Source organism: Nanorana parkeri, unplaced genomic scaffold (assembly GCF_000935625.1).
Source record: "Nanorana parkeri isolate BGI_ZX_2015 unplaced genomic scaffold, ASM93562v1 scaffold22, whole genome shotgun sequence".
Classification (NCBI taxonomy): Eukaryota; Metazoa; Chordata; class Amphibia; order Anura; family Dicroglossidae; genus Nanorana; species Nanorana parkeri.
This window is the reverse complement of record NW_017306290.1, coordinates 2,591,369-2,603,223: the sequence shown is the minus strand read 5'-3', so window position 1 is coordinate 2,603,223 and position 11,855 is coordinate 2,591,369. Positions and strand designations below refer to the sequence as shown.

Here is an 11,855-nt window from a genome sequence, read left to right as displayed (position 1 = left end):
ACTGGTACACAGAAGGGAAAGTGAAGAATGATTTTTCAAAAGGTAAGCAGCATTTTCTAAATACAGGCGGTCCCCGACTTACATACATCCGACTTACATATGACTCCTACTTACAAACGGAGGCTTTTACTGAACAGCAGGGGTAGTTGTAATGCTATAGCGCCCATGCCGACGAGGAGTGCTTGCCTTTTTTGGGTCTGGTTTGTAGTACTGCAAGTACATTACAGGAAGTTGGCTCTTGTTAGACGTGCAGAAGAGGGGTGCCCGTCTATTCTTCTGGGTCACTGTGAGGTGTTTACTGCTGTCTGTATCCTCGTTAGAAAGATTTAATCTCACTTGCTGTCCTTGAGACAACAGGAAGTGAGAGGAAATCTACCCCTAGGAAGGGGAATTCCCTACTGTAAGAGTTATCATAGGAAAACGGTGTCTCCACTGAAGCTTTATCACCAATCCTTGTTTCCACGACAACCCAACATTTAAATCCAATTGTCACAGGGACAGAAAGTGAGGTGAAATCTTCTGAACACACAGCAACACAAACATTACAGAGGGTTAACCCTTCCCTATGCTATCCAAAACTAAAAAAAATTTTGGCTGGAGTTACACTTAAAAAATGTACCTGTTCAAACTTACATACAAATTCAACTTAAAGGAGAACTATGAGGTGAGTGATTTTCACTCATCCTCATAGTTTGAGCCGGCGTGTGACAATGAGACTGTCACATGTCAGCTCAATAGATCGGGGAGTGAACACATACCGTCGCTCGCTCACTTCTCGTTCATGTCCCTGCAGAGAGCCGTGACCGCCACTCACGGCTCCCTGCAGGGATTCTCCCCGCTCCAATCCTCCAGCGCTGACTGGCGGAATGTACGGGGGAGGGGGCGGGTACAGCTGGCTCTGCCTCTAGATAGACAGAGCCAGCTGTCATGCAGCTGGGTGGATCTCGACAGTAATGTCAGGATCTGTCCTGGCTGCGGCGGTCTCAGTATACCGCGAGCTATTGCTCGCGATATACTGAGCTTTGGGTCACGGGAGGACGCTAGTTTATGTCCTACCGTGACCCTTAGGAGAACTATGGGGAAAAGCACTGACCCCATAGTTCTCCTTTAAGAACAAACCTACAGTCCCTATCTTGTTCTTAACCCGGGGACTGTCTGTATGTTTTTAAAGATGAGCTATATGACTGGGAACATGTGGCAAATATAAAGAAGTTGTTCTCTCAACGTGGCTGAAAAAGTGGATTTAGGTATGTTAAAAATGACATAACATTGGTTGATATACCATTTTATGGCATGCCTTAAGCACTCTTTAGCACAAAAGCGATATTGCAGCTTGATAAATAAGGGCCAAAGTCTCTAATCAACAGGTTTGTGTGTGCATTGCCTTCATGTACACCTAGGCCTCATTCACACTGGCATTGAAAAACATGCCCACAGGCTGAACGAGAAAAGATTCACTTTACTCTTCTTCACTGTATTTTCAGTCTGAGTAGATGCATTGATATATTGGAGCAGTAGAGTAGTTTTGTAGTTTTCTGACCTTACTCCGACTTCATTTGCTGCATGTTTGTTCTATTCAGTAATTCTCTAAGTTTTGAAGCCAGGTATAGCCAGGCAAAAAGGAGGTTTGCAATGGCAGCTTCCACTTTTCTCTGCTCATGGATTTCCTTTAATACGGACCAACAGCTTACAGAAGTTTTTGATTATTTGTTAGTGTTCTGTACTAGTGCTGAGTGGTCCCTATACAGTGGTACCTCGGTTCACGAACGCTTCTGTTCGCAAATGGGAAGTTTGGCAAAATTTTGCTTCCCTTTGCAAACTCCGCATCGGGTGACGAACACAACCGCAGCCATCTTCCCTGCTCTGACACATGGTTGTGGCTTCCTCTAGTCGAGCAAAATTGTAGAAATGTCACCAGAACACCAATCCTTTTAAGATAGCAAAAGCTTCATTTATTGAAGTTTTTTGTCATATGACCAAACTTCAATAAATTAAGCTTTTGCTATCTTAAAAGGTTTGGTGTGCTGGTGACATTTCTACAATTGCTGACATTCGCGGCGCCATCTGCGGTCACAGCAAGCACCCCCCACTACAAGGGCATATCGGTAAGGAGTGCGACAAGGATAGTACTTATTCCTCTAGTCGAGATCGCGGTCTGATCGGTTTGATTTGGTTCGCGACCAGAATCGTGGAACGAATTAAGTTCGTGAACCGAGGTACCACTGTATGTACAGCTGGACCAGTATCCAAAAATCTTTTTTGGAACATTAGTTCAATTTTCTAATAGTTATTGGGGTCAAATTGACGGTCAATTTCGACCATAGTGATGAGGAAAATCAAAGGAGCGGGATGGAAATTTTTTCTAGTAATGAATGAACTTCTAGCAGTAAATGTGATTTTAGTTCGGGAAACGCCATTTATTCCAAAATTGTAAAAATCAAACGAAATTTCAAACCGCATTCGTCAAGTCTGTGATGACATTATCGAATGTTCTGACAAGATTTTTCATATGAATTTCCGCACGAAAATCTGCCTGTGTATGGCCAGTTTAAGATCGCTAGACCTTTTATTGTCCTTATTGCAAATGTATGTTCTCTTCAATATGTTTTATATATGAAATGTGTATCCAAAGAATATTTCCTGACATCTACATCCTCTCTAGTTCTGACATTCCAGGAAACAGTCTTTAATTTTGTCTGGTTAAAGTGATTAGGTGACTTATCCCGCCTGACAGAACAAAGCGGTGACGGGTGCCTGCCTTTTGGCGGTCTGCAGTAACAGAGCCCTCTGCTCCAGCTCATGATTTCTAATGAAGGATCCCAAACTGCATTTTCCTTCCTTTAACAGAAAGGTCTATAAGTCATGTCATGTAATCAGCAGCCGGTGAATTATTAAGATTTGTCTGGTGAGTGAGGGAAAAGATAAAGCAGCAATGCCCTTCACAGATGAGAAATCTTGTCTCTGCCAGCATATGATCCATCTATCATTAGCCCTGGACTCTTATCTGTTTCAGACTGTGTGTTCTCTAATCCACTGAGCCGGTGTGGCTCCCGGTGATGACTGCTGGTGACACATCTATTACTTGTCTCAGATAGAAGATTGGTATAGTGCACCTCTGGGGAGACTTCCACCGGTGGCATTGTGTGTGCATATACTGTGTATATATATCATTCGTCTCATATATTACAGATGGCTTGTTAGTAATCTTGTAAGACTTGTGGCCTCTCACCTGTCCACTTTATTTTTATCTTTTGTCAATATTAATGAAAAAAAATCTATAGGGAAATATATTACCCCTTCCCCTAACTTGGAGTTCAATTGGAGTATAGTGGAGTCGTAGTGGAGAGGCAGGGCAATTGGCTTCATTTTTCCTATAGATTGTTTTTCTTGTCATTATAGCTCATTTGTTGTATTCTAGTTTGTGTGGATTCCTCCTAATCTTGCACTGACTGATTTGTCATTCCTACTTAAGGCCATAGGGCACTGTTCATTTATATAACTTTATGACCACTCTCAAGGCAGGTTTTTTTGTGTTTTATATTCTGAGACAAACTCCATCCAGAATTGATATTTCAATCATAGCCAGGCACCATCAAGTTGAATCATCTGCTATTTCCCTTTTCTCCTTGGGGACTCCCAACAACTAGAACTCATTTTGAGATTGGGATACCATATAATGGACAGTTGGGCAATCCTGCAAATATCTCATTAATACAAAGGGTCAACTGTCAACTGGACAGTGTTGGTTACAAATATATCAGTCTAGGAATTCACCTTTAGAGCTGAGACGCACTATCTGCGTTCAGGCTGTGCTGAAATAAATGTGCAAATTGCCTTGTCATAGAAGGGCTCGGTTAACACCACTGCGTTCCGTAGGTGTGCCCTTAAACGTACGGCAAGTATGGTGAACCCATAGAATTGAGTGGAATGTCATTTGTGAAATTTCAATAAGTTCTACAAAAAAAGAAAGGAAACGGTGTGTTGCGGCTCGACCGAGTGCATCGGCCCTGTTCGTGGACATGCACACCAGCACCCATGCGGTTGAGCGCAGCGGCTGGTGTAAATGTACCCTTAGTCCCCGTTCACACCTAATCGTTTTTTAGCAGTTGAAAACGTGCTTCAAAACAATTTTTGTGTGCGCTTTTTCCCATTTTTACGCATGGTTGTCTATTGGCTGCAATGTCTCTCAATCTGCCAGTTAAAACGTCTTCATGTGCATGCGTCTAATGTGTACAAAACTGTGCAAAAACCTCTAGACAAAAATGCGTGCTAATATATGTAGAAAAAGGATGACGCCTAGGTGTGAACGGGGACTTAGCCCTGATTCACACCAAAAATCCCATGCTTTTAAATTGTGCCCTTTGACATATGAGCGCTCGGATGTCTGTAGCTTAACAAGGTACAGGAGCTACTTTTTGAAGCAGAATGGGCATTTCTGGCCCCATAGACGTTAATGGGAGCGCCTAAAACCGAGCGTTTTTCAACGCTACACAGCCATCTCCTTTTCCTTGAACCTAGCTTTCCATTGGCTAAAACAAAAATGCTCAAGCCTGAATATATGTCTGTATAAAGATGCAAAAACATACAAATAAAAATGCTCCAAAATCACGCAACTGCTCATGGTGAGGTGTGAATGCAGTCTAAAAGGGACCAACATGTTTTTATTTTTATTTATTTTTTTACTTTTTGATATGAAATACTGTTGTGGTTTGGCAGTTTTACGTATTGGAGACAGTGTTGCAGATTTATGTGCACATACAAATGATCTCAATGTTTTCTCAATCCTTTGTATTCATTTTTTCTTTTTTTGGTTGGGGTTTAGGCCACTTACTGTAAATAGTACATATGAAAAGACGGGCTTCCTGTGTTTGTCCGTCACTACAGTGTACTTCCATGTTCTGTAAATACCTCAATGGAAAGCTATTTTACATTGTTTGCTGTTTGTCCGCGGTGCGATGTCAGTGGAGTCACTAAGGACTGTGACTTTGTAGATTTCCATATAGACAAATGAGCTTGATTTAGAAATAGGGGAATGCTGGATGGCATTATTTTCATCAGCCTAATCCTGCTTTCAGTCATTTGCATTGTGGGTTCTTCATGTTATCAAATATGTGAATGCACACTTGTTACTATTCGTATGTGATCTTTGTGTTCTAGTATATGAATGGAGGGATGCTTTGTTCTTTGTAGTTTATTAATAGTTTTCCTGTTCACTGAGATGTAAAGCTTCAGTCTATTGCAAGCTTCATTTTCTACTCCTTGTTTCCAGTCCTACAATTCAAATTAATTCTATTTATTCGAAGAAAACTTGCAAATTTGCAGCCCTTGTGGTTTTTTTTATTTTTTTATTCTGATCTTCTCTGTTATTTCAGTTTGCAAAGTGCTAGTTTGCCCAATAAAGTCACAACTGTTTTTTATGCTGAATCCAGTGGTCTGTCTGTCATGGCACTTCCTAATGGTGAAATATTGCAAGATTCTATTCTAAGGAGACTTACGTTTTTTTGGGGTGGTTTTTTGAGGAAATTGGTGAGCACAGGATTGCAGTACTGTCACTTCCCTATGTTAATAAATTATCCCCTTGTTATGCAGAGCAGATTTCCTTTTGGATAGTATTGACACATCATTTGTTTTAGATGAAGTTGAAGTCCTAGAATTACTTGCATATAACACACGTACCCAAATAAATGCATAGCTTCTGTCCACGCTTCGGTTTTCCAGCAGTCAGCAAGGGAAAGTGCCAGCCATTTACCAGCAGCTCATAGCGTCGCTCAGCCACTCTTGTGCTATCTACAACTGTGTCCACAACTGATCAATGGGTGAAATGTTTCCAAGTCAGGCTTTGCAATCAGAAGATTGTAGATACGTTAAAGAAGAACTATGAGGTGAGTGATTTACACTCAACTTCATAGTAAGACCCGACGTGTGACATTGAAACTGTAGCACGTTGACTCTATAGAACGGGAAGTAAGCAAACACATACCACCGATCGCTGACTTCCTGATCATCTCCCTGCAGAGAGCGGTGACTGTCAGTTATCACTCCACGCAGGGATTCCCACCCCTCTCTGATTCTCCAGCGCTGACTGGAGGAACGGACAAGGGAGGGGGTGGGCACTTCTGGCTCTGCCTCTAGATAGGTAGAGCCCACTGTCAATCAGCCAGCTGGATGGATCTCGACAGTACTGTCAGGATCCACCCCAGCTGCAGTACTCTCAGCATATAGTGGGCAATAGCTCTCTATATACTGAGCTTTGGGTCACGGGAGGACGTTCGTATCTGTCCTCCCATGACCCTAAAGAGAACTATGGGGGGGAAAAAGGTTACCCCATAGTTCTCTTAAGTTAAAGCAATAGACCTTCCAGTGTGTGAGCTTAGAAAGACTTGTCGTCTGAGCTGAGTGTATGTACGTGGGTAGGTAAATAATCTGACAGCTTGTCACGAACCTGGGCAATTCAAACTGCAAGTCAAGAATTGCATATATGCTCTAGTAATCACATTTTAGATGCACAGCCTGCAGACAGAATTTGACCAGGCTACCTGGTTTATGCAGCGGATACAATATATAGTCTCCATCTGCACCTCAACTTCTGTGCTTGCAGACTTCCTGTTTTTCCCTTCCTCTGGTGGGTCCTACCCATCCCCCTCACTTGCACGTACACTTGTCCTATTTGGACATCACTATTTTGTAAGTCACCGAGCTGGAACAAGTATGCAATCTGATCTGAACACATGGTAAGACAGCCAGGCAATTAGTATTTTCTGAAGGACAGCCAAACAATGGCAGCATATAAACATATCCTCTATGCATGATTTAGAAGTGGGGTCTTTGGCTAGGCAAGCCTTATGTTAATTAGAAGCAGCACAAGGACAAACAAAGGTTTGTAGTTTCATGTCAAGAAAGACCTGTGATATAGGTTTCTCCTCCTGTAATCTGGCTACAGGGAGCTCTTTTTTGGCTTCTGTTTCCTAGATTAATATTGCCTGCGGGAAAGTTTATTTGTAGAGCCAGTAATCTCACGTGAAGGTGTAATCAATGTATGCTTGCGGTTTGGGATTATCTGATGCCCTTAGATTACAAAATGTGTTACCTTGCCATCCGTTGACACTTGACATGGCATGGAGACAGATTCCGAAGAACAGCTTGCAGACATGCTGACCTTGAGAGAGAGAGATACGCTTGCCTACTGCATATGAAATAGCCTAATACACTATGAATAAATACACATTTATTACTTCTACTGGGCTTGGCCATGTTATTGTTGCCTATGCTGGCAGTTCAAACCTTAGACTTTTAATGAGGTTGGATTTTCAGAGCCATTCTCTGTTGTAAGGATGAGATAAACTAGCATTGTGGGTATCTGCTTACTTACAGAAGTAAATAGCTCTTGCATCTTACAACCATTATGTAATCATCAGAGCTAAAGCTAGGTATAAAGTCCTAGTATTTGTATGTTGGGTTAAGCACAATTTGCAGGTGTCGTTTTATTACAGAAAAGATGACATTTTATTTTTAAAGTTCCGATTTGTGAGTTATTGCTCAAAGAATCTTTCTAGAATTTTTGAAGTTTTTCTGTTTCCTTTTAATCTCAAAATGCTCACAGATCATTCACAAATCTCTCAACTAATCTAAAGATGTGCAGAATTTATTGAAGCCATCATGCATTTTGAGAGCAGGGTCCACATATCTGGAAGAGGATTCCTAATAAATTTTGCCAGCAGTGATCACCCAGGTAACTGACCATCTTACTGCATCTTTACACCTGAAATGGAGAGTGCAGTTGTAAAGCTGCACATACTCTGTACATTAATTTCACCTGATATGTCTGCTTACAGTTGGATTATAAATTAATTGTGTGTCTAAGTGCCCATAGACATGAGGTCACAGTTGCCTGGTTTGACTGTTTTCAGACAGATCTGGTGGTTCTTTTCATGTGAGATAAGTGGCACCAGCAATGTCATCTCATCCTCTCTCCATTTACATTAGCAAGCACTTTTCTCAAATCTCATGAAAATGCCAAGTATCTGCACTGGTACTCGAAAAGTATCTGTGCAACCATAATATATATTTATATTGTATACACACATACATTTTATTTTTTTTAATCCCAGGGTTAAATGGTGTCTTTGTCTATATAGTATAGTGCTTCATTTTCCTCCCTGTAATAATAAGTGATCCAAGAGTGCATATTTATTGCAAGATTTGTTAGTAAGAAACCTGCCTCTGCATTTTAGACCATCATACAAACGTTCATATTCAATAATGCCTTCAGAGACTTGATGACTGTCATTCAGTATTGTGTTTGGTTTTAACATCTGATTTTGGAAAGAATAGAGTTTCCGGAACAAAAGTCACATTCACTGTTTTTCTTGAACAAACAAAATTATTTCTTTCTTTAATTTTGGTTTTCATCATTGCAGTTAAAAGAGAGCTATGGGGTAAGTGTTTTTCCCCCATAGTTCTCTTAAGGGTCACGGGAGGACATATACCTCATGTGCCGGGACATTACTGTCTGGATCCACCCAGCTGCGTGAGTGACAGCGGCTCTGCCTATTTAGAGGCAGAGCCAGCTGTGACCGCCCCCTCCCCCATCCATTCCACCAGTCAGCACTAGAGGATCGGAGCAGGGAGGGGGAGAAACCCTGGAGGGAGCCGTGAATGACAGTCACAGCTCTCTGCAGGGAGATGATCGAGGTGTGAGCGAGCGACGGTATGTGTTCACACACTTCCCGATCTCTTGAGCCGACGTATGACAGTTTCAGTGTCGCACATCAGCTCGAACTATGAGGATGAGTGATTTTCACTCACCTCATAGATCTCCTTTTAACAATCATCAGTTTGACCCTATTAACCATTAGAAAATTGAACAAACATTCTGAAAACTATTTTTTTTTAACAAAACTCTACTGGTGTATGGCCAGCTTTAGTGAGAGATTTCCCTCTCTTATTGTAAATGTGACAATAGTTATACCAGTCAGGAATTCAGGGAATAAACATGTAACTGCAATATAGACAGGATTTATTTTTGGGACAGAAAGTAGGGATTGGCTAAGATCCCATGAGCTTTTAATTGCTGCCTGCCTCCCTGTTGCAGATTTTCCTTCACTTCCTGTCTGTTAAAACTGGTGTCACTGTAATAGTAAGGTCTTACTCATACCAAGTCTGCTGAGCTGCATTTTTTCTGTACACCATTGCAGGTGTGGTGTGAACAGGGCACATACAAGCTTGGGTATAAAAAGCAACATACACTGTGGGAGTTTGGTGACTGAGCTGTGAAAAATAATACAAGGTGGGACTTTTTCTTTAACACCATACATGTGGGTGGTGTGCAGAAAAACACAGCTCAAATGGTGTGAACGAGCCCTTCCTAAGATACAAATCTATCTAACAAAGCCCAAACAGAGCAGTACAACAATGACACAAGTTCTATTCCTTCCCTACTCTATCCAATACTAAAAATAGAAAATATAAATGTTTGACTGGACACTTTAAATGACAGGAAATGCTCCAGAGAGAGCTTGAGACTCTTCCTTCTATTTCAGTAGGAAATGGTAAAACGTCTTGGTGCTATTGGACAAAGTCAGGAAGTCCATTGGGAGCCTCGCGACAGAGGTACTCAAAGGACTTAAACTGGCCATACACATTACAATTATCTTCAGATTTTCTATGGTCAGATGGAAAAGGTGCAACAGATTCCTCTATCTACACTTAACTGTGTGGATGGAGTAATCTCCACCTGGCCCAATCTGTTGCACTTTTTCCATCTGACCATAGAAAATATACATATAATTGTAAGGTGCATGGGCACCTTTAAGCATCCAGTGGGCACTCTCACCTGAATGCATAGATTTGCTTGAATACAAAATGTTATGAAGGGTGTAATTCGGGGGTGATAATGAGGTAGCAGTAAAGGAGATAACCGCCAACCCCATAGGAAAGCCAATATAAAATAACGCCACTACCCTTCTCAGTCTTGAGTTGCTATGAGGAACCATGAACTCTTGGTCCACACTGGATTCCAAGTCCAAATAAACGCCTGCATGTACAATACACTACTCGCGGCAGTCCCTCCACATTAATATATTGAATACAAGAGTAAGATCTTAATTCCCTTTCTCAACTGCTTTCCAATACGAAAGGAAATCTGCTGTCCTTGAGTGGTGTCTGTCTGTGTGGAGAGATCTCACAGCGTTCTCCTGGCTGGATCAATCTGTCAGTTTCAGCTATGTGGACCAAGTGGTCAAAGTTTAAGCAAAATAGGACTTTCAGAGTGTGTTGTTACACACACACACACACACACACAAAACGTGGTCCCTCATAGCAACAACCTGTGGACCTTGAGATCACTGGGACGCTTTGTGTTGTGTGACTGCAGACAGAGAGGGGTAGTGATGTTGTGTTATTATCGCTTAGACTGGCCATTTTTATATAGAAATGTGTTCATACGTTAATAGTGTTATAGTGTTAATCTTGCTTGGTTATGTATTTTCTAACTTTTAATTTGTTACAAATATTACTTTATTTACTAACAGATTTGATCAGCTGCCTGGCACGTTCCAGCCATTACAAAGAGACAGAGATCAGGTAAGAATTATATTCCTTACTTTGTACTTTTTTACAGTTCAGTAAGATTTGCAAAACATATAGGAATTGTTTTCTCCTCGCGGCAGTATTGAGCTTAGCCTATGCAGCATATGCATGTTGTTTGCATAAATGTATGCTTTGTGAATTACTGAACTGTATTGGTGACTGTTCCCACTGGGTCGCGCAGGGACGTTTATTATGTTTTTCATATGAACACAGTTGTATAGCTCCTCATTTTATTTTATTTTTGTTTAGATACATGTCTATATTTCTTTTTTGGTTTCAGTAATTTTTATTAAAGCTTTTATGAAACAATTAACAAAAGTATAGTGAGCCACGTGTTTCTAAACGCATATATATTAAGTGACTGGAAATGCAACCATTTGCGATACATCGTTTGTTGTGGGAGCTTGTCTAGAAAGAAACCAATATATGTGTATGGGGACTGAAGGTAGACAGAATGCCTGGTAATGCAAAACTGAATAGGGGAATGGGGAGGGGGATTTCTCCAGCTCTGCCCATCTAGGAGCCATTCCTTGACCAGGAGGTGCGTGGTTCACAATATAAACTCTGTGGCTGTTTACTGAGCATAGATAGAGGTAGATAAAACAGGGCAACTAAAGAGAACAGGGGAAAAAGGTAGGTAGGGAAAGAGGAAAGAAAAAAAGGATGTCTCTGGGGTCTCCCAAGTGTACCGTTCCTGGCTGAGGGGTAATATGTCTATATTTGTTCTTCATTAAATACTGTGTAATGTTAGCAGTTTGAGGAACACGCAATGTCGTTGTATTGTTGTATTGCTTTTCATTTAAAATGCATGTGACTGGACTTTTTTCTATTTGTAGCAGGTACTGTCCAGCTGGATGCAGAGATGTTTCGGGGGATATATCCGGGGATATAAAAGAAGGCTATAGAGATGTAAGTGCTAACACCTTGCATTCATCCTATGAATCATATTTAAGATTAAGTGGCTTAGGGGTGTACAAGTCTCAAAAAATATGGCATAGCACTATCTTTCTGGGTGCCCTACAAACATCTGTTGATGTTTGCACTGATCTGTCTGTTGCACTAATCCAGTTGCTTTAGTACCTTCCATGTTATTGCCTTGGCACAGGTATGCAGACTGAATAGATAAACGGCAAGCAAAGAGTATTACCAATAAAGGACTAAGCGTCATTTTATGAAAGCACAGCCTTACAAATTAGGTGAGTTACAAAAATGGTGGGGAAAGTTTCAAAGACTGTGGGGGGACGTTATCAAAACTTCTGTCTGGAGCA

The 11,855-nt window shown here is 41.2% G+C and overlaps 1 protein-coding gene across 1 annotated transcript in view; it reads left to right on the top strand.

Moving 5' to 3' along the window:
* DCBLD1 (discoidin, CUB and LCCL domain containing 1) overlaps positions 1-11,855 on the top strand; it is a 76,171-nt gene that overhangs the window by 37,373 nt on the left and 26,943 nt on the right. The window contains exons 4-7 of the mRNA XM_018563897.1: positions 6,566-6,605; positions 7,652-7,729; positions 10,530-10,581; positions 11,424-11,496. Coding sequence (XP_018419399.1) covers positions 6,566-6,605; positions 7,652-7,729; positions 10,530-10,581; positions 11,424-11,496 — 243 coding nt within the window. The remainder of the gene's footprint in view (positions 1-6,565; positions 6,606-7,651; positions 7,730-10,529; positions 10,582-11,423; positions 11,497-11,855) is intronic.